This window comes from Ahaetulla prasina, chromosome 1, assembly GCF_028640845.1.
Source record: "Ahaetulla prasina isolate Xishuangbanna chromosome 1, ASM2864084v1, whole genome shotgun sequence".
Lineage (NCBI taxonomy): Eukaryota > Metazoa > Chordata > Lepidosauria > Squamata > Colubridae > Ahaetulla > Ahaetulla prasina.
This window is the reverse complement of record NC_080539.1, coordinates 181,705,618-181,728,292: the sequence shown is the minus strand read 5'-3', so window position 1 is coordinate 181,728,292 and position 22,675 is coordinate 181,705,618. Positions and strand designations below refer to the sequence as shown.

At 38.4% G+C, this 22,675-nt stretch overlaps 1 protein-coding gene and 1 long non-coding RNA gene across 2 annotated transcripts in view; one reads left to right on the top strand and one right to left on the bottom strand.

The window, feature by feature from the left end:
* The window catches only part of ADGRF5 (adhesion G protein-coupled receptor F5), a 46,135-nt gene extending 23,943 nt beyond the window's left edge, over positions 1-22,192 (top strand). Inside the window, exons 7-21 of the mRNA XM_058183737.1 lie at positions 1,015-1,073; positions 2,635-2,771; positions 4,918-5,121; positions 7,469-7,687; positions 8,779-8,943; positions 10,853-11,071; positions 11,427-11,651; positions 12,500-12,661; positions 13,864-14,063; positions 16,505-16,684; positions 17,601-18,956; positions 19,854-19,895; positions 20,029-20,088; positions 20,446-20,530; positions 21,393-22,192. Of these exons, the coding sequence (XP_058039720.1) occupies positions 1,015-1,073; positions 2,635-2,771; positions 4,918-5,121; positions 7,469-7,687; positions 8,779-8,943; positions 10,853-11,071; positions 11,427-11,651; positions 12,500-12,661; positions 13,864-14,063; positions 16,505-16,684; positions 17,601-18,956; positions 19,854-19,895; positions 20,029-20,088; positions 20,446-20,530; positions 21,393-21,472 (3,393 nt within the window). The 3' untranslated portion in view covers positions 21,473-22,192. The remainder of the gene's footprint in view (positions 1-1,014; positions 1,074-2,634; positions 2,772-4,917; positions 5,122-7,468; positions 7,688-8,778; positions 8,944-10,852; positions 11,072-11,426; positions 11,652-12,499; positions 12,662-13,863; positions 14,064-16,504; positions 16,685-17,600; positions 18,957-19,853; positions 19,896-20,028; positions 20,089-20,445; positions 20,531-21,392) is intronic.
* On the bottom strand, positions 14,012-16,429 carry LOC131198742 (uncharacterized). The gene is made up of 3 exons (XR_009155149.1): positions 15,760-16,429; positions 14,986-15,092; positions 14,012-14,118 (listed from the first exon to the last, which is right to left on the bottom strand). It is a non-coding gene; the product is annotated as an uncharacterized LOC131198742 (long non-coding RNA).
* Positions 22,193-22,675: the final 483 nt, after the last annotated feature.

Here is a 22,675-nt window from a genome sequence, read left to right as displayed (position 1 = left end):
ACTGATAGTATCAAACTTACAAAAACAGAGGCATATTTTTAATTGAAACACCTATATAATAGAAAGTAATAAATGCTTGCTGATATATGTGGATCCCAAGTTCCTAATAAGGAAGATAATACATACATATATTCAACTAGGGATTATCTGGATAGTGAAAGAGTAGAAGAAGCATTCCATATGCAACATACAGCCTTTAATCTAATAAAGGAAAATATTTGTAGCTCAGAGTTGAAATGAGGGGTCCTTGATGCTCTTTGTGATTGGTTATTTTCTTGCAGATGTTTCATTACCCAAACTAGGTAATAGCATCAGTGCTAGTAGAGAGTGGAGTTTGCTCTCAGTTTATATTCTAGTGACTTGCCATGTCAGGGTTGCTGGGTCTTGGAGGTTCTTTGGCTGAGCTGTTTGCTGTTAGATTGTTTGGCAAAGAACTGCCAAAGCCTGGGAAAGTATTTAATTCATCTTGTTATGACAAGAACGAATGAACTTACTTTGATTAAACTCTGGCTTTGAATTAAGATTCAGGTTAAACTAACCTTCCCTTATCTAATACCTTTCAGATGTTTTAGAACAGCATTCCCCAGTCTTTTCAGCTTGGCAGACAGTGAAGGTGGAGGTGGCGGGGGGGGGGAGGTGGGGGGGGGGAAAGGATGATTTTGCATGCATATGTTTGCCGCTTTCACAAATGAAGCTTCGCGCTCACCCACCACTTCCACAGCCTGGTTCCAAACAGCTGGGGAGCCCTGTTTTAGATAACGGTATTCTTAATTGATAAGCATGCTGATTGGGTGTTATGGGTATTGTAATCCAATGTATCTCCTCATCCACTTTTAGTAGATTATTTATATATTAGATTCCGCAAAGAATCTTTAGCCCATGAGACCAGGACTGTGCAAATTATAATATTTGTTTGATGTTTTATGAAAGTATGTAGGATGCCTGTAATAGTAAGTGAAATAATATGGTTTAATTAATAATAAATACTCTGCAAAATGTATTGCTTTCTTTCAGTTTACTGAGGGCTATTCAACTTTACCGGGTTTCATAAATGCAACAGTTACAGGATTCAGGTATGAAAATCTTTTTGTTTCACTTAAAAAGATTATAGGAAAGAAATGATTTGTTTCGACTTTGCATAATGATCCAACTGTTAAATGCTAAGCAAAAAACGAAAATTAGCTTCAAGTAGTGCAAACTTATAATGCAGAGAAAAGCTTTTCTGCAGTAAAATTAGCAAAAAAAAATACCCACTGTATAGATAATACAACCTCTATTAATATAACCTACAGATAATTGAAAGACAAGTTTGTCATAGTTAAAGATATTGTACTGGGAACAGGAAGCCCCTTTGCATGGAAACCAAATGGGTGATTTTGGGCTAATCACTGTGTCACCCTGAATTAGAAAGTTGAAAAACATCCATGAACAAGGTACTAACCAATTACTTTTTTAAAAAATGTTTCCAAGAAAACTGTATAGCTCTGTTCATGTAGTCACCTGGAGAGTCAAAACTCACTCGAATAATCGTAATAACTGCATAGATATTTGAAGAAAGCAAAATAAATTATATTGGCCATGATAAATATCCTCAAATCCATTCTAGAGCTATATCTTTGTAGTCTATGTTGTAATACCTATTCTAAGTTGAAGAGCCTGTTCCCATCATGATCAATTTGTTTTCCTCAATTCTAATGCCAAATCTCCAATTAGCAAGGGATCTCTAAGGGCATTTTCATTATATTCTGGAGTGTCCAAACAGAAAAAAAACTTTCTTCCAGTCTGAAATTTTCATTGTTCTGATTGTATAATTAAGAAATAAAATATAGACACATAGATGCTACAATATAGGTACAGTAGTTGAGTTTGATAGGAATATTATATTTCTCTTCATAATAGAAATGCAGAGATAAACATGCAAACGCAACGTAAGCACTTAAAACAAAGCAGTGAATATTTTAATTCATCTTTACAGTCCATTATACAATTCTAGCAGTTAAGATACTTTGGGTTACACTCAGTAGTGGTTTTTTGGTGGGGAGAGGTTGAAGAACAGCATTTACTAGAAGAAACAAACAAACAAACAAACAATTGTCAGGAAGATTGGTGAGCCTTCTGAAGTAGATTCTGGAGATCCAGGAAGATGGAAAATATACTGCAGAAGCAGGAATTCACTGCAGAATATCGCTTTGTCCTGTTAGCCATAAACTATCTCATTGGACTATACTGCTTTTTGAATAGATAAGGCAGATTGTAGAAGAGAATGAGGGGGCAATCTACATCTGGTTTTCTTTTCCGCCAGCTACCTTGAAAATATAGCTTTAAAAGCCACTTAAAAAGGTAAAGGTAAAAGTTTCCCCTGTCCAGTCATGCCCGACCCTAGGGAGAAAGTGCTCATCTCTGATTCCTAGCTGAGGGAACTAGCATTGCCTGAAAATGCTTTCATGGTCATGTGGTCAACATGACTATATGCTGAAGGTGCACAAAATGCTATTACCTTCTCACAGAAGTGGTACCTATTTATCTACTTGCATTTGCATGCTTTCACACTGCTAGGTTGGCAGGAAAATGGTATTGCGTATCATTTATTACATAATGAGCTTGAACTTACTGGACAATATTCTTTTTACATAGGCCTGGAAGCGTCATGGTTAGCTATGAAATAACCTCAGCAAGGCAGATGCCGCTTGAAAATGCACATCCCAAGATAGCTGCTCTTTTACGTTACCCCTACCATGCAGTATCTACCACATTTGCAACAGAAATCATTGGTAATGTTTTTTAATGACTTTTATTAAAATGTGTTATTTCTGTTTTGGTGAATACAGTTGCTGTCCTTGGTGGTGAGAAAATATCTCTAGAGTTTTGATATAATTTTACAACCACAGGCCACGCTACGGTAGTGAAGAATCAAACTTGGAGATTCAGTCTTTACCATGGATTTGTGAAAAGGTGGCCATTGATTGGCACTGCTTTGTTTGGAAATAATGTTTGTACTCATTAAGCTAAATTATTGTTAATCACCTTGGAAACTCCCACATGCAAAATTATCTCACCTCCTGAACCAGAGCTCCTTTGAACTGAAGACATCAATATTTAAGACAATTAAGATATCCATGGCAATGACTTAATTTTGCTAGGTAGTTTCAGTAGATTTCCAAAGCATTTTCAGAAGAGTACAAAATAATACTATGAAGTAGCTGATCATTATACAAGCAATACTCTATATTATATGTTAGTTCACATATGAATATGAATTTTAGAATTCATATTTTGGAAAATTATTTTTTTTTCATGCTGAAACAGTGTGTCTATGTGTGTGTGATATATATATGTATGTGTGTGTGTGTGTGTATATATATATATATATATATATATATATATATATATATATATATATATATATATATATATATATATATGTCTTTGGTTATTCGGGTTTTCTCCCACGTAAAATTGGAAGTGTCTTGGCGACGTTTCGACAAAGTCTCATTCGTCATCGTCAGGCTTCAGCTTCGTGCTTCTGGGAGCAATGTGTGATTGCAGCTGTTTCTTCCTTTTTAACTGCTAGTGGGGGTTTGAACTGATTGGGTGGGAGCTTGGCTGTGCTCTGATTGGATGGGGTTATTTTTTGTGCTCTGATTGGCTGGGGGTGTGTCCTGTTTTTTTTTGGGTTTTTTTGCATTTATATCCCGCCCTTCTCCGAAGACTCAGGGCGGCTTACACTATGTCAAGCAATTTGGGTGGGGGCTTGGTTGTGCTCAGATTAGTCCGAGTTGCAGGGGGATTTGAGCTGGTGAGCTGCACTGCTGCTGTTTGGCTTCGTGTTCGTGGTCGTGCTACATCTTCGTAGTGGGTGTCAGTCTGCTGCATGTATGGATTGGAGGGGTTTGAAATGGCTAATGTTGCAGCTGCGGTCTGGCTTCTGGTCCTTGGTCGTGCTTCCTGATCAGTGTGGGTTTGGGTCTGCTTTCTGGGTGGATGTGTGGTGGTGACATCCTGTGTGGACCTCGTGAGTGTGGGTCTGGTGTCATTCCTCATGTTAGGGACTCGTTTGTCAATAAGGGCGGGTTTCCAAATGGCTGGTAGGCGGGAGGTATCATCTCGTTTGTTCATGCTGTGTGGGCGTTTTTTCTATCTCGATGGCTTCTCTGATTATTCTGTTGTTAAAGTGTTCAGTTTTGGCGATAGTTCTGGTCTTTTTAAAGTCAATATCGTGTCCTGTGGCTTTAAAGTGTTGGACCAGGGAAGAAGTTGGTTCCTCTTTTTTGACTGAGTTCTTGTGTTCTTCAATGCGTGCACTTATTCTTCTGTTGGTTTGTCCGATGTATGTTGTGGGGCAGGCGGTGCATGGGATTTCGTCGAAACGTCGCCAAGACACTTCCAATTTTACGCGGGAGAAAACCCGAATAACCAAAGACCTACATACAAACACCCGTGAAAACCTCAGAAAACAAATATATATATATGTATATATATATGTGGTTAGCTGGATATTTAGAATGAAAGATTAACTATATATTGAATTATAGGACCATATGGAGTTTCATTTTCACTCCCCAAAAGATACTTCGGAGTCCAGGAGTGTGTGTGTGTGTGTGTGTGTGTGTGTGTGTGTGTGTGTGTATCTATCTATCTATCTATCTATCTATCTATCTATCTATCTATCTATTTATGTTTTCTGAGGTTTTCATGGGTGTTTGTATGTAGGTCTTTGGTTGTTCGGGTTTTTTTATACCACACAGATTATATATATAATCTGTGTGGTATAATCTGTGTGTTATACCTCAAAATAGCTGCAACTTTCCTTAGATTGAACAGCAATTATTAAACTGTACATTTCACTAAATTATATATGGTGATAATAAACATTTCACTTTCCACTAGTTTTGAAGATTTCTCTTTATGCCACGCTAGGTAATGTAAACGTCTCTGTTTCTCCTGAACACGTTTTCGAGGGAGATACAGTAAAAATAACCTGCATGACAGAATACAATACAAGAAGGGTGTCCTGGAGTTATAATGTCATCATGCCTGACAGGCTTACCTTGACAGAAGAGGTTAAAGACGGCAGCAAGATAGCAACCCTGACAATAACAGACATCAAGCTGAATGAAGCAGGTAATTCTGAATTCTGAATAGAAGAGTGCTGGAGCTGCTGTTTGTGTTGCAGTCAAAGGATCTGAAACATTTCTTATAAACACTCCTGCCAACATTAGCAGGGTAAGCCATTGTATATAAACAGGGAACAAGCCCCACACTTCCTAGCACTGGTGATATTTCCTAATTAGGGAACAAAATGTCTGCAAGCAAGCAATCAAGTTCAGAAAGCACCAAGAACTCCACGGTTCACTCCAAGCTAAAGATATTCTCTTCTTATAAACAGTGCAGTACAAAAGCAGCATCAGACAGAAGATACAAATAGGTCCAAAAATTTGTGGTTCTTGCAGTCCATTGTTGGAGCCAACAGCGTTCCTTTTTAAACTGGGATTGTTTGAAAATAATATTCCACATAGATCTAAAATTTGGGCAAGTATAACCAACTACACTCATTCTATTATACTGGGGAAACAACATGCTATCACTGTCTCTAGGCAAAGTTACTGAAGTATGGCATAAAATGTTACTGTGACTTGAACACTGCTGGTCTCCCAACTGCAGCCAGACGATACTAAAAGATTGGCTCAATGCTGGCAACACCATGGAACCTGCTCTGATGTGTTCCCAATAATAACCTTTCTTCCTGCTTCAGCAAATTTCCCTCCATCAGTGATGAGATGAGCAGCAGGTCTTTTGTGCTCAGAGCTTCAGCTCGTCTCGAGTCAGAATATCAGCCCAAGCTGTGTGCTGAATTGAAATCAACAAGCAGGAATTCAGTGCAGTGTGTTCTGGTCACTGTTCTAGGCATTTCTATCCTCCTCTAGTCATTTCAAATTTCATCAGGATCTCCATTTTTCCTACCAATCATTAGTCAGATTCCATGCCTTCAACAACTCCTCCTTGAATCCCCCTTTTCCCTTCCCAAATATATTTTGCTCTTCTGCAAACTTTCAAGGCTACTGAGATGTTGATTGTATGACAGACACACGGCATTGATTCTGTTGTGCTGGCAAAAGTCAGAAAACAGCAGTCTGGAGCCAAAGAAAGGAAAGATGGGTGGAGATGGCCTTGGTAATGATTTGGGTTGTGACTGAAGATTATTTTATGAGTTTCTGTCCTCAAAAAAACAGTGAATGGGCCATGCTTGTGCCAGGGCAAGCAACATGTATGGATGAGCTGACAGCTACCCAATAGTATCAGCATGTCCTTTCCAAGATATCAAAGGTCTTGGTCAGTCATTCCAGCAAATGTCTCCAAGTTGTGGTGGGAGACTGTGGAGGTTTTGCTGGGAGACAGAGTTAACTTTAACATGAGTCCTTTTGTTTATGGAACCAGCAAAAACCAGAAAGAAAGGTATTACAGGTCATCATGGATAACTCCCTTCTCAGGGGCAGGAGATTTAGAATTTAGACTATTCCCAAAAAATAGCTGGGGAATCACTACTTGGGTTTCCAGTGAGAGAAAGCCTACCACCCCTCTGGCTAATTGGCTCCACCTACACTTATTATTAAAAGGTGCTTCCTAATTTAGATCTAGCCCTGCTCTTCGGAATTATTGGTTCGATTTATGGAGCAGTTCTTCAGATGACCTGTAAATGGCTGACACATTCTCTCTCAACTTTCCCTTGTCCAGTGTCAATAGACTCAGTCATAAGCACCACAGCGGTGTACATAATGACAGCAGGCACATGATGAAGACCTGTGAAATTTGCCCTTACATATTTGTTTCTCAGGAGTGAGGCTTTGTGTGCTCTGACACTTGTCTGCCCTCTGCAGTTGCCTATGGATCCTGTTTCTGACCAGCTTTCCTCACAGCACTTATTTGATTGATCATTTGTTGGCTTTCTGTGAACCAATGCTAATTTTCATTTCTCATTCTTAAGGTGTGGTGCCTGAAATGATGAAGGCAAACTATGTTTTTTCACTGTTACATATTGAATAACTTTTTACCAAAATTACCAAAAATTATCCTGCCAGCCTATATTATTGCGGCACTCTCAAATTTGAAAAAGATGGTTGGGAAACTCTCAACAGCAGATTTAGGATGGAAAACAAATTCCTGTTGCATGACTAAAGGCTGCTGGCTGGTATGATGTTAGCTGAACTGGTTATTATTCTATGAAAGCAACGTAAAACTTTTTTTATGTTGTATACTTTTTTAACTCACCCTTCTGGCTCATGCTCAGTCTGGGACCAATTATTTCTCTGTATTTCTCTAATATATCTTCATGTATTAGAATTGCAGCATACATTTATTTTATTAGAGAACTGTGACAAGCTTGTTATATTTCAAAAGTGACTTTTGTGCCTAACAAGTGTGTTATTTTAGGAAACTATGTTCACCCATAACGTATTTGTCTTTTTTGAAGATAATTTCAGTTGCAATTTTAGAGAAGACTCAACAAAATTGTCCTCAATATACAGAGCTGAAGTTAATGTAGTGGTTTCTCAGATTAAACTTGTGTCATCAGAAAATGTTTCTATTGTCTGTGATGGTACAGACAGAAGAGAACTAAGCTGTTGCACAGATAGAGACATACAACTTTTCTCTCCTTATTGGAGACCCAATGGAGCAATAAATATTTCAGGTATGTAGCAATATCATCTATACAAAATGCTGATTATAGCTGATCATTTTTCTCTTTTCTGTGCTCTTTATATAGAAAGTGTAGCTGTCTCTCAATATTTGGGTTGTTTTGTGGGTCACAGTAGCGGGACACAAACATGGGCCCAGAATCTGACTTTCATACATTCCCTTGCACCACCATAGCCTAACTTGCACCAGCCTATGTGTTAAGCAAACTCCCTGTTTGCTCCCTTTTTAGACCAAAAAGATAATAATCTTTGGTCACGGAGAGCTCCAATCTCTTGATCTCAGTTGGAAATGTGCGGCAGAAAGCTAGTCACTTGTCTGAAATGGTATAGGATAGGGGCGTCAAACTCAAGGCCTGGGGGCCAGATCCGACCTGCAGGGTGCTTAGATCTGGCCCAAAGGGCCACCCTGGAAATAGCAAAAGACCTACCCATGGTGCCTCTGATAGCAAAAACAAAGTTATTATTAATTTAAAATTTGAAATGCTTATAAAGTTAACAATGATCATGGACTTTATCTGCTCAGAATGCCACACATACTAACTTTGTTTTGGAGGAAGGAGGCTCCTCATGTATATACAATATGCCTACTGTCCTACAGCTTGGCAACACCAAGCAGCCTTTGCTGCTGCAGTCATGAGCCCACAGCTTATTTATTTAATTATTATATTTATAAACTGCTCATCCCACTATCTAAAGCAACAATGTTATCGGATGTCTAAATTTGTTACTATTATTTTGGGTAACTTAGGTTGGGTTACTATTATTTTGCATGCACTCAACCTTTTCCTGTGTGTGCATGTTCAGTAAAGGGAACATAATTCTCAGCCCAAACCCATCTCACAGGTTTTTGTTAGGGGGAAAATGGAGGAGTGAGCACTTTGTATACTGCCTTGAGCTTCTATAAGAAAGGAGGGATATAAATTTAACCATCACAACAACATACAAATTCCTCTTCCATTTTTCATAATTGCAATGCATGCAATGTATAAGTGCTATAGGAGGCAGAAACTCAGATACTACATAGCTTTATTTCAGGCATCAGCCTTTCTTCAATCTTTTTCAGATTGATTGCTTTTCTTTGCAGGAAGCACTACTTCAGTGAACAACTGTACCATCTACTTGCTACAGGCTAGTGAATCTCAGTGTCCAGTAGACAAGTCTGGGACCAGCACTGATTACACATGTGAGCTAAATACCACTTACGGTGCTCGTGCCAATAAAATAGTCAAAGTGACATATTTTCGTGTGGGTAAGTATCATTTTGGATACAGCATCTGTTTTCTAACTGTTGTGGATGGATTCATTAATCGTCTGAGAAAATCTGTAGTACTAGATTTAGAATACAGTATTGAAGTTAGCACTTTTGCATAAATAATTCTAGCTAGGCTGCAGTTTAAGAGATGGACTATCAATGAATGTGGACAAAATTAAACTGCACAAAGTTTGTGGCCAGAAACCAAGATCCTGAGAAAGCAAGAAGGGGATCTTTTGTGACACAGTAGTGCCAGACTTTGACCCATGGAAAGCTTGTTCAGTTCCTCCACTGGATTCTAAAAGTTCTTCAAACTTTAACTGCTCATTTTAGACGTTGCTCTTAAATTTTTTATATAGGCTTTTTCCATATAGCCTTTCATCTCATTTCACATTGCTTTTCTGGCCACATATTGTTTGTAAATATGTGTTGTATCCAGTGGTGGGATTCAACCAGTTCCTACCACTTCGGCTGAACCGGTTGTTAAGTTACTGGCTGGCCCCTCCCCTCCTGTCCCGACCCTTCTAGAAGTCCCCAAGCGCCCCGTTTTGGCTCCCAGATAATTGCAGGGAGGCCTACTAGGCCCAAAACGGGGTGTTGGGTGTGTGGCATGCCCACCCCCACCCCCGTGGCCCATTTTTGCTCCCAGAAGGCTGCAGGGAGGCCTACTAGACCAGGGGTCTCCAACCTTGGTCCCTTTAAGACTTGTGGACTTCAACTCCCAGGACTCTGGGAGTTGAAGTCCAGAAGTCTTAAAGGGGCCAAAGTTGGAGACCCCTGTACTAGACCCAAAATGGGGGATGGAGGTGCAGTATGCCCCTCCCCCCCTCCGCAGCCTATTTTTGCTTCCAGAGGGGTGCAAGAGGCTGAGTGCTGCCTGTCACAACCCTTGGCCATGCCCACCATGGCCGCGTCCACCCAGCCAGTCACTAGGGCAGAGTATCAGTTGTTAAATTATTTGAATCCCACCACTGGTTGTATCCTTTTTGTCCTTCTGACATTATAGAGTGGAAGGTTTTTTTTCTGCTTTTTTTTTAAGAGACTGAGAGAGAGATGAAGGGTGGGATGATTTCCAAATTTTTCTGCTATTGAATCTTTGTTAGAGCATGCCTGCCAACTAATAGGCAATCTTCATAGGGTATGGTGAAACATTCTGGACCGCAGACATAAAAAATATAGTGACCAGACGTCCCGCTTTTGGCGGGACAGTCCCGCTTTTGAATAATTTGTCCCACGTCCCGCGGCAATTCCAAAAAGTCCCAATTTTTTCTTTGTTTCACTCCCATTCTGAAAATGGGAGGCGGCAACGCAAGAGGAGGAGGCGGAGAAGGGGGAGTGGCAGAGAAGGGGGCGCGAGAGGGAGGAGAGACGCCGCTTGACTTCATCCGAGAGGAAGAAAAGAGCCGAGAGGAGAGCCGAGGAGAGCCAAGCCTGCCTGGAAGAGCTGAGAGGAGAGCCGAGCCTGCCTGGAAGAGTGGAAAAGCAGCAGCCGCTCCTCCTCCTTCAGGCAGGTGGCAAGACTCAGCGCGCATGCGCAGCCCCCCTCCCCCCCATCAATGGTGTCCCGCTTTGCCATCGCTGAAATCTGGTCACTTTAATCAAAAACCACCCACAGCCATTAACGGGATGATGTAAATAAATATTTTTGTGCCATCTGTTTTAAAAATACAAGGAGAAATACTTTATTAAACCATAATGATGGCAGCAAAACATTTTAAGACTGAGATCTAGAATAGTCAATAAAAAATTAGAACATGTATTGTATGGTAGAACTAATGTCTTAATATATGAGAACTAATCTTCGTATTAGGAAGGCAAGTCACACAATTTTCCAATAAGTCTTTTTTGTAATGCTGGTCTCATAATGAAATACTAAATAATGTCTCTTTATTTTGTGTTTCACCAGCAAAAATAACCCTGTCTAGTTCAAAGGACATTGTTTCTGAGGGAGATGCTTTCTTTTTAAAATGTCAGAGTGATGTGAGAAATTATGACACAGTCATTTGGAAAATTCAGAATGGCAGGACTATGAAGGAAATAGATAGTATATGGTACACCACCACGAAGAGCCTCACAGGTGCCACGTCTGTACTGACTGTACCTAGGGCAAACCAGGACTGGACTGGTGAGTCAAAACATGAATCATTTCACTCAGACATCCCATTCATGAGAAGAATAATTTTATCAATGAAATAACTTGTTAACTAAAGTGTCTTTTCAATCATTTCTATTCTTTGATTTTAGAGCAGGGCTCTCCAACCTCGTCAACTTTAAGCCTGGCGGATTTCAACTCCCAGAATCCCCCAGCCAGCTTTGCTGGCTGGGGAATTCTGGGAGTTGAAGTCCGCCAGGCTTAAAGTTGATGAGGTTGGAGACTCCTGTTTTAGAGGACTTGAATGGTAGTTGCTGCTGCTTTAAACCTTCTGTTGTTAATTTCTTTAGAATTGCATTTGTTAAACCTGCTGGTTTTATTTTTCTAGGTATCTATACGTGCAACTTTTCCCAAAGTTTTTTGAGCAGCTTTGGAAAATTAACAGTTAAAGTTATTCCTTTGCTCCGGCCTCGAGAGATCATAAGAGATCCCATAGAGACTGTCATTTCTTGTCCAGCAACAAGAAGTCTGGAATGCTGTACACGCCGGATGGAAAATTACACTGTTTATTTTTTTTCTCATGATCACAATATGCCTTTACCCATTAGGGCAGGTAAGTAATCATAGGCTGGGTAGAGGAAGAGCTGCTGATGAATAGCTAGATATCCATTTCTCTTGAAAACTTAATGAGGATTTGGCAAGGTCAAATGCAACCATGAAAATCATAGTTTGCTTCTACATCAGTGCTTCTCAACCTTTGCAGCTTTCAGATGTGTGAACCTCAATTCATGCTGGCCAAGAAATTCCGGGAGTTTGATGCCCACACATCTTAAAAGTTAGCAAGGGTGAGAAATTCTGTCCCAGAGCTTTGTAGCAGGGTTTGAATAATCTGAGATTCAGCACCAGTTCCCTTAGTGATCCCCATATTCTTAATTCCCTAATGTTGATTAGTATTGAAGGAAAAACCTGTATCAGGTGTCTATGTGAAGGGCTCCTTGGTGGTCTCTGAGCTTGGTTGTTTCTTGCAGATGTTTCATATCCAAACTAAGTAACTTCATCCGTGCTAGTAAGCATTCCCATTCTTTACTCGCACTGATAATGTTACCTACTTTGGGTAATGAAATGTCTGCAAGAAAACAACCAAGCTCAGAGAGCACCAAGGACCCCTCATTTCATCCCTAAGCTACAAATATTCTCCATTATCAGGAGTCTAAGTTATAGAAGGCGACTGGATGAAAATGGCCTAAGCTCTCCGAGTCTCAACTTAAGCTGTCAAGCCTTTTATAAACAGTTAAAAAGTTGTTTTCTCAGAGATTTAACACAAAATGTCTTCACCTAGCTAGATATGAATACACCTATTTTAATAAACCTGACTAATATCTAGGTTAAGAGTGGGAGACTAGCTTCTTACTCTAGATGTTGAAACCTTAACCCCACATTAAATAATTTGTTCCTTTACAGAAAGAAGAAGAAGAAATAATCTCAGTTGCTACTATTCCATACAAAGTTTCACAGGCATATATTGCAATTCCAAAGGATATGTTCTCCAGGTGCATTGTATGTTTATGAATCAAATCAATCAAAATGTGACAAGTCCAGCTATGGTCCTACATTTTGTACCAGGTAAGAGAGAATGTCATTGCATAAAACAGTCACTAATGCCTGCAAGTCAATCTTATTATAATATAGGATTATCTGCTTTGTCTCTAGTGTTAACAAGTTTGCTTGAAAAATAACTGGAGAACGATAACAGATAATTATTTCATGCTGGGTCTTTTACATTTTGCATTTTTCTCTGAAGACTCTGTCTTTTACATTGTAGAAAAATGGGGGAGATATTTTTCTGTTCCAAAAATATCTTATTCTGTACTTCCTCAATGGAAATCAGCAATTTTAATATGAAGTCATACTTTCCTTTTCCTTCCAAATTTGAAGTCCTACATAATTGTCCCCTTAAAAAAGCCATCCTCCTTTAACATCTAAAAGGTAGGCTTATTGGGGGAGGGGGAATTATCCATGATCAACTCTCACACACTTTCATTGGAATAAACTCCAGGGTTTTTCAGTTAAAAAGAGTTTCCTTGCAATGTAGTAAGAAGCAGATGTTCATATGTGCAACGGAAGATTTCTTATTCCTAGCTAGCTTCTTAAATATAGTTCTCCAACACAGTTCTGGGCTGCATAAACAGAGGGATAGAATCAAGAACACGTGAAATGTTAATACCACTTTATAATGCCTTTGTAAGGCCACACTTGGAATATTGCATTCAATTTTGATCGCCACGATGTAAAAAAGATGCTGAGACTCTAGAAAGAATGCAGAGAAGAGCAACAAAGATGATTAGGGGACTACAGGCTAAAACATATGAAGAACGGTTGCAGGAACTGGGTATGTCTAGTTTAATGAAAAGAAGGACTAGGGGAGACATGATAGCAGTGTTCCAATATCTCAGGGGTTGCCACAAAGAAGAGGGAGTCAAACTATTCTCCAAAGCACCTGAGGGTAAAACAAGAAACAATGGGTGGAAACTAATCAAGCAGCGAAGCAACTTAGAACTAAGGAGAAATTTCCTGACAGTTAGAACAATTAATCAGTGGAACAACTTGCCTGCAGAAGTTGTTGAATGCTCCAACACTGCAATTTTTTAAGAAAATGTTGGATAACCATTTGTCTGAAATGGTGTAAGGTTTCCTGCCTGGGCAGGGGGTTGGACTAGAAGACCTCCAAGGTATCTTCCAATGCATTGTTGTTGTTGTTGTTATGTAAGTAGATATCTGACTCAGTAAGCAAGATGTAATTTTTAAAAACCTTTTTTTCCCCACAGCAAAGAATGTGGTGTGTAATTCCTCAGACATTGGTGTGGGAGCAAATGAAGCACAGATCATAAAGCCTTGCTTAAATTTCCATGGGACAAGTAACTCTGTGAGAGGAAACATCACTTATAGATGTGATCATACAAAATGGACTGTTTATAGAAACAACTGCCTGGCTGGTCCCATCAATGAGCTTTTGAATTCTGCTGAGGTAATCATGCTCTAGTCTCCACAGTGAACCGAGGCCAAGTCAGGGGATTTGAGGTCTGTTGAAACAAAGAATTGAGGTCAATGGATGAGGCCTGAGTGAGCTTCCCTTTAGTTCTTCAACCTGGTTCTAACAAACAAGTGTTTTCTGCCTCATAGGGAGGACTGATTCTCTTTTTTACTGGTGTTGCCTAGGAAGAACGAGGTCCCAGTAGCTTTGATTAATGGTCAAGAACATAGATTCATTTTCAATCTCATTCCACAGTCTTTGAACAGCTGGACAGCATAGGTGGTCCTTGGTTTCTGAATAGGACTGAAATTGCCATCGCTAACAACATGGCCGTAGTGTCACATTGCATATGCTGCAACATTTGAAGGTTCCTTTGTTCAACAATGTTGTAACTTTGAATGGTCATTAAATGAATGGTCGTAATTCAAGGACTACCTATACTTCAGCAAACTACACACAAACTACCTGTGTGTGTAGCTATAGCTATAAATAAAGATTAGATGTAGATACATATTTCATTAATTTGGCTTTACACACAGACACACACAGACACAAACACAGACACACACACACAAATACATACATATATATCAGTAATAAATTTACATATATTTGCATATGTCAAGAAATATCACCACTTACTCTTAATTGTTAATTTTTTTATTTATTTTTTTTCTTGAAGGATTTTGGTTATGTTAGGAGGAAGTCAGAGCTAGAGAGGGGAAATTGGTATAATAGTTTTGGGGGAAAATCTTCTTAGCATATGTTTGTTTTATTTTTAACTATACCTTGTGCTTCATCCAGGAAGTCAGGGGGGAGGGGGGAGGGATTAGTGAAGGAGGGGGGTTTGGGGGAAAGGGGGGGAAATTTTTTTTTTTGTAAAACGTTTTGAATAAAAAAAAAAAAGAAATATCACCACTCTCTTGAAGAATATGCGGGAATTCTGTCCTAGATTAGACTATTGTTTGTGTCAGGTTGACAGTCTGGTTCATCAGGTGAGCTCAGCTTTTTCCTTCTGATTCTCTGTGGAATCATTAAAGTTAAAAAGCAGATTTCCATTATCACACTCTCTCTAAGGGTTAATTAACATGTCATTTTTATTTATTTACATAGCTTATATACTGTAACTGCCTATCTCATTAAATGATTCTAGATGTTTCAAAACAAGAAAACATATATTAAAAACAAAAACACCCATCTCTGCAGATGACAGACCAAACAACCTTCCAGGTTAATCATCATCCTAACTCAATGTTGGAGGAAGGGATCCCTCAGATGTTGCCACTAACCTTTTAGGACTGGGGTGACCACTGAGAAGGCATACCGTATCAGATGACAACATTTAAGGCCCTGAAGCATGCCCTTCCTACCTAACCTAGTATCCATCTCCTAACCTACCTCCATCTAGAATCAGCGATACCAATTTTCCTGACTCTAAGGGGCCAAAACTACGTAACGACGTCATCTTTCTGGGATTGAGTTGCAGCCAGTTTCTCCCTCCCCTCTCAGGCTTTTATACAGGCACTGAGCCAGCATCTGAACAGTATTGTCAGGAGGAAAAAATCTAATTATTGAGCATAGCTGCACTTACCGGTAATAACAATTGAACAGACAGTACACCACAAAAAGTCTTACTTTAGGATTCAGAGGTTTATTAGAATTTAAAGCATAGCAAACACCAAACACTTACATTAATCACATTGCAATGAGGATCAATCAGACAAGCAGTCAAATGGGTCAGCTTGAGGCCGATTGGCAACTTCCTATTATTTGCTTTTGTCTTTTATACCTTAAAACCACAAATCATGTGACTTTCGGGATCTGTCCCTAATGTCATAGCAACTGAATCAGTTGCCCCTTTTTCCGATCATAATTATGCAACATTGTTTTCTTGCCAACCTCAATCTTACACCATTGCTCTTTTGCCAACCACAGCCTTACAATGGTGTCCCTTTCCTATGTACTGTTAATGCCTAGTTCCCTATTCCCCATAACCTCAGTTCCTCCTATTCAGTAGAACAAGGAACAGAAGGTGCAGGTAAACAGGAACAATGCTTTAAGACATACTTTCCAGCTAAGAGACAAAGGAAATCACATATTAAGACATATTTCTAAGTATGCAGGTTAATATTCAGGTTTAGTTTTCTTACAAGTATTCAAGGCTAAATATTCTATCTTTTCTTCAGCCCAAAAAGGAAAAACAGTAAATTACTATGGTGTCTTCTTCAAAGTGGAATGTCTCTTTGTTCCATTTAGTGGCAATTGGGCATTATTAACTTGTGAAGAAACTTAACTGATGTGCCTTCATTGCCATGTCACAAGCAGAGTTCCCAACATTCAGTACTTTTTTTTCAAGCAGCCAAAGCTGTTCAGTTTAGCTGATGATCCAGCCGTGCCATCTAATTGGTCTTTAACATGTTTCATTCTAATTCTAGTCTTTGGCCTCCAGTCCAGACTCCCAGAAGAAGTTGCCCACATTCCTTAAAAAACTGAAAGAAACCACCAAGAAGACACAAGAGGAAATAAACAAGTCTGCTGCAAACCTAAAGGCTGTTCTTGAAACCCTGACTTTGGTATCAGCCATACCAGTAGAGGCGAATGAAGAGAATATGGCAGTAAGTGGCAAAGAGCTTGGGGGTACTTTACTTGCTGTATACTTGAAGGGAGTTAGTATCAGTATCAAAAGCAGAATAAGAAACACAATAGCACTTTTTTTTTTAACTTGAAAAGTCTTAAGCTGTCTACAGGAGTCAATCCTCATGACCTTTTAAACCAACTTTTTCCACCCAGGATTCCTGAACTTCTTTTCAGTATTTTCTCCAAAATTTCCTAACTGCTCAGTTGGTCTCTGCCAACACTACTGAAATCCAAACTGATTTAACATAATTTCTTTTTTCTTTTCTTTTCTGGCCATGCCCTATTTTGGAGTCCTATTTCTGGTGGTTACGTATGGATGCATATACGTGCATAGAGATACACAAATGGGCCTTGCACAAACACATTTTCTTGGGTGGGTCAAAGTTCCCTGACTGGGACTGACTGATGACAAAGTGAGAGCACTGTATAGATTTTTGTGCTTATAATTCTTCCTATTTAATGTTCTTTTTTGAAATACTGTAAGACATTTGAAATTACAATAGCTGTGACATGATGATAATTTGGGGAGGATCATGTTAAATTCATGATAAGTTTGGTGATAACCTGAAAACCAGAGCAAAGTTCCAATTTTGATGGAGAAATTATTAAATATCACTATATAGACCCTTACTCATAGATCCCTAGCTGATGCTAATAGAGGTTAATGACTAATTCTTTGTATAATTCCCTACTGTTATAATATACTATCATATCTGAACTTAATAACATATTTCAAGTGTGAGAAGAATTTTAGACTTTAGACACTAGGATCTTTGTGTTGGAAGTTGGTAAGTGGTTTGAGATACACTGACAGGAAGAGGATTTTCTAATTCAACCTGGTAATTAAAATTTATTATTACACCCCCCCCCTTTTTTTTTTTTTTTTTTTTGCAGAACTTTGGGTCTACTATAGAAACTATTATCACCAGTCCAACAGAAACTTGGAAACGCGTACAAAATGGGAGCTCTCAATTGCTTGGTTCAGTAGAACAATTTTTAGGATCACTCCAACCAATTAATCAATCTGTTCCTTCAATCATACAAGACAGTCTTCAAATCAAAGGAACAGTTCTTGGCAAAAACAGTACCTCCATTTATAACAGCAGCTTTGCTTTTCTCCAGTCTGCAGGCCTCAGGGGAAGTGTGCTTATTGAGGATGCAAATTTTGATATTGAGAAATTGATCACGATCGTCAGTGTGGCTTATTCAACAATTGACCATATCATTCCACAGTATAGAAAGGAAATGGTAAATAGTTTGGTAATGACAACGGTAATAAATCCCCAAATAAATGAGGATTTCCAGATCAAAATGGCTTTTGCAAAGCGTGAAAAGGCCCTGAGCAATCCACAATGTGTCTTTTGGAATTTCAGTTTGGCAGAAGGAGGAGACTGGGATAATACAGGCTGTGAAACTAAGGATGATGGGGACAGTGTCATTTGCTCTTGCAATCACACAACTTCCTTTGCCATGCTCATGTCTCCCGATCAGGAAATTTCACTGGATGAACTGACTTATATCACTTACGTTGGCCTGAGCCTTTCTATAGTGAGCCTGATTATTTGCCTTGGAATAGAGCTGCTTGTGTGGAAATCAGTCACCAAAACAAGAATTGCCTACATGCGCCATGTTTGCATTCTGAACATTGCAGTTTCTCTCTTGAGTGCAGATATCTGCTTCATTGTTGTTGCTGCAACACATGACCAAAATTATGCAGTGGAGGGAAATCTTTGCATAGTAGCAACTTATTTCGTTCACTATTTCTACCTCTGTGTTTTCTTTTGGATGCTCGCTTTGGGACTGATGCTCTTCTATCACTTGGTCTTTCTTCTACACAATGCAAGCAAGACCATCATGAAAACCATTGGCTTCTGCTTGGGATACATCTGTCCTCTAATAATATCAGCCATCACAATAGCCAGCACCCTTCCATATTCCTCTTATACAAGGAAAAAGAGCTGCTTTCTCAACTGGGAGGAAAGCAAAGCCCTCTTGGCCTTAGTGATTCCTGCCATGATCATTGTTGCTATTAATGCCATTGTTACTGTTGTAGTTATAGCAAAAATATCAAGACGTTCAATTGGGGAAAAATCGATCAATGAAGAAAAGAGTTCTTTGTATCGAATTGCCAAGAGCATTGGTGTACTGACACCACTGTTAGGTCTTACTTGGGGATTTGGACTCGCCACAGTTGTTCCAGGAAGTCCCAAAATATTCCATATGTTATTTACTATTTTCAATGCCTTTCAGGTAAGTGGATTGATAATATCAGCTGTTTGGAATAGTTAGATGTCAAAAACACTATTGATATTTTCTTTGGGTATCTCACTGTGTTATAATACATACTTAATCTAAACTGAGGGGTGATTCAAGCAGCTCTTTCCATAACATGCAATCTAATGATGTCATTGATATCAGCATCCTATAGATGAACCATGAGTTTCTGGAAAATCACATTATTCTTGAAAATGGCAAAGCTAATTATAGTTTTTGCCACCTGGGGTTGCTGTATCAGTGAGATGGGTGGCATGAAATTTTAATAAATTTAATAAATGAATAAATTGAATGAATGAGTTCAGTTACCTGCTTCTAGAATTTTGGTCTGACAAAGAAATAAGCCAAAATACCTTGTGGAAAATAAATAATCATAATTATCTCTGTGGATTTTAATTGGCACATACTTTGCTAGTTTAAGACCAAACTGAAGAAATCAGTATTGGAACTACCATAAATGGCATCCAGAGTGTGTAAAATTAAATAAGCAAATAAAGTAGCATTTCTGATCTCTGAACCTTGAGAACTGTGGGGAATTATATTCTCTTTCCTTATTCCTACCTACCTGTCCTGAGACAGTTCGTTGTTTCTGAATATTCTAGACCAGGGAGTGATCAGAACACCCATTTCTTTTTTTGAAAATTTGCAAATTCGTTTCTAGTATGGATCAGTCTTTTGGTAGCCCTTTTAAATTTTGTTTTAGATTGTTTGCAATTTCTGTACACTGAAATGGGCTATTTTTCTTCATACTCTTCATATTTCATACTTTTTCCTCTGTAATAATACTAGTGGGAAATCAGACGTATTGAATACTTTGTATAAATACTGTGTAAGAACTGAAATATGTAATTTCAAACTTTGAATATTTTTCAGGGATTATTCATTCTATTGGGTGGAACTCTCTGGGATAGGAAGGTAAGAACACAATTTCAGGATATTTACTGTTTTGTGTTTATTGTTTTGTTGTGTAATAAAATTATATGTATACAATTACATGCAATTACAGACATGATTAAATATTAACATTCATTTTCTTTGAAACACACAGGTACGAGAAGCTATACGGAATAAATATTCTTGGTCCAGGTGGAGTTCACAACACTCGAAGGTAATATTCTTTCTAAATAAAAGGTTGGATTCAAACATATCCTTCTACATGGAGAAAATGACTTGGGTCAATAAAGGGGCCATTCTATACAGTATCTGTATAGTAGCTAGAGCAGTGCATTATGGATTTAGATTCAAAGATAGCATTTCACCTCTGGAAGTGAATCATGAGAAGAATTTGTCACCTTATTTCTGCAGTTGGGAGGTGAAGAAAACTAATTAATCCATTCTGATTTGAAAATAAAAGCAGTTGTTTTGAGAGAGATTTATTCCGAATTGTATACATTGTTGGCAAAATGAAAAAATACAAGCACATGTTTTGATATCTTTTTTATTAGTGTATGTTTCCCTTTTGCAGTCAATATCGCAAGGCATGTCGGCTCCTGTACTTTCCATCAATTCACCTTTTTCAAGAACTTTAAATAATTTGTTTGGTAAAGCAGGTATGTGATGAAAAAAATATGACATCAATTCATTTCCCATTGTTGCTATTCTGGTTTTTTTTTCATCATCTCAATCCCCAAATTTTTTCATCATCTCAATCCCCAAATTTTTTCATCATCTCAATCCCCAAATATCAAATTCCTAACTCTTATACTGTTAAAGAATTCTTAAGACTCTTTATACATTTGCCTTCAGAAACATAAAAACTTCATTAAATCATTAAAGATCCAATTAGCCCAACTTTTAGGCTTGGTAACATTGAAATGTGCATACAATTTGCCTTCTTGGTTATGTATGCAAATACATTCAATATAAATGTTCCTTTTAAATGAACAATCCATTCAGGATCTCAGAGACTTCAGTGTCTTATGACTGCAGTCACCATGTCTGAAAAACAGCTAAAGATAATGAAATGATTCTCTGGTTTGACTCCTTGATATGAGGAGCTCTCCGGTGCTCTCTGAACTTGGTTGTTTGCTTGTAGATGTTTTGCTACCCAACTAGATAACTTCTTCAATGCTAACTCTTCTATTGGTCCTGATATGAGGCCCATCAGGCCAAACCGTGTGGGTATTTTCATCGTCTTTGGGCATTTTCAAGATATGACACAGGAAAGCAATTTGAAAAGGGTTGCTGATTGCAACTGACAGGCTAAGAATTGAAGAGGACTATTAAGAATTTACTATAAACCTACATATTTTAATTATGATGGTCTTATGCAGGCTTATTCTTGTTTTCTTTGGTTTCCACTTATGCTCAAAGAACAGTTTAAAGGAAACTAGGCTTAGGAACTGTTTTGTGCTTTATACCGTAACTAATAACTAAGCAAGACTTTTACCATTTTACTTCTCTACTCTACAGGAAAATACCAAGTCTCTTCTACAGAATCATCAACTGTATTGACTGAAAGCACTTCGAAGGCACATACTATACTGACATGAGTTCTAGAATACCTGCATATTTGAAAGAGCTCAAGTATTTTTCAAATAATAACTACAGAATAAATAGTGAATAATAGAATGTTGACTTTACAGATTGTGGAAAGGAAGTGGCTTTTTAATTAACTTTTTTTCCCCACATAACAAACAGACAAATAATTGAATCTTTTAAGCTAGATGTTCTGTGACACAGGCTCTGATGCTATTTTACAGTATTATTTATTTTATAGTATCTTTCAATGTAGTCATGTTTGTTCCAATCCAGTGTTAAAAATGGATCAGTGGGAAAAACATATCACAGCCAAGAGCAAATATACTTCCCAAAAGTCATGTGTGCTCATATAAATTGTAGGAGCATTTGTTTGTTATTTTCCTGAAAGTGAAAAAATTGCTAGTGCAATCCTAGAGAAGTAAATATAATTTTCAGTGGTTCTCTTCATTCCCTGGTACCTCCTTGGTAAATCCAGTATAAACTCACCTGGGAAGAACTCCACTAAATTTAGCAAGACTGGCTTCTGAGTTAGAGCAACGAAATTGCACTGATCACCTTGTAAATAAACTGGAATATTTGTGCTATCAGCCTCTACAGAAAGAGAAGCACTTTATTTTTATATTATAGAAACATTTCCAGTTCTGCTACTTGTTTTACTCGGGGGGAAACAAAGGGGACCTTTCTATGTAAATATATATTTATGAGGATATGACTTAATAAAACCTGCTTGTCCAGAATTTTTTTAAGTGTCTTACTATTCTTCCATGATTATCTTTATGGGCTTCTGCAAGAATTTTGTAGAGAGAGGAAGAGGAGGAAAACTGCAACATGGGATACAATTATAATAGGGGGTGGGAGCCCATTTTTCTTCTGGGCACGCTTTATTAGTGACTAGTTGACTTGATGTAATCTCCTTATCACAAGACCCATCACAAAATCCTTCATAAGACTCACAGCTGACCCATCATTAGACCCACACTTGACATACCCACACCTGAAGCCGAGAACAGAGAACACTGAAATTCCCTAAACTCTGCTGAAGATGTTACCTATCCTGGTAATGAAACGTTCTGAAACTAACCCACAAGCTCAGAGAATGAACCTTCACCCTCATCCTACACCCGAGCTACAGATATTCATTATTATTGCACAGTACAGACGGTTTAGGGACTGCTAGGCATTTTTTTTATGTCCACTGTCTTCATAAATCTGAC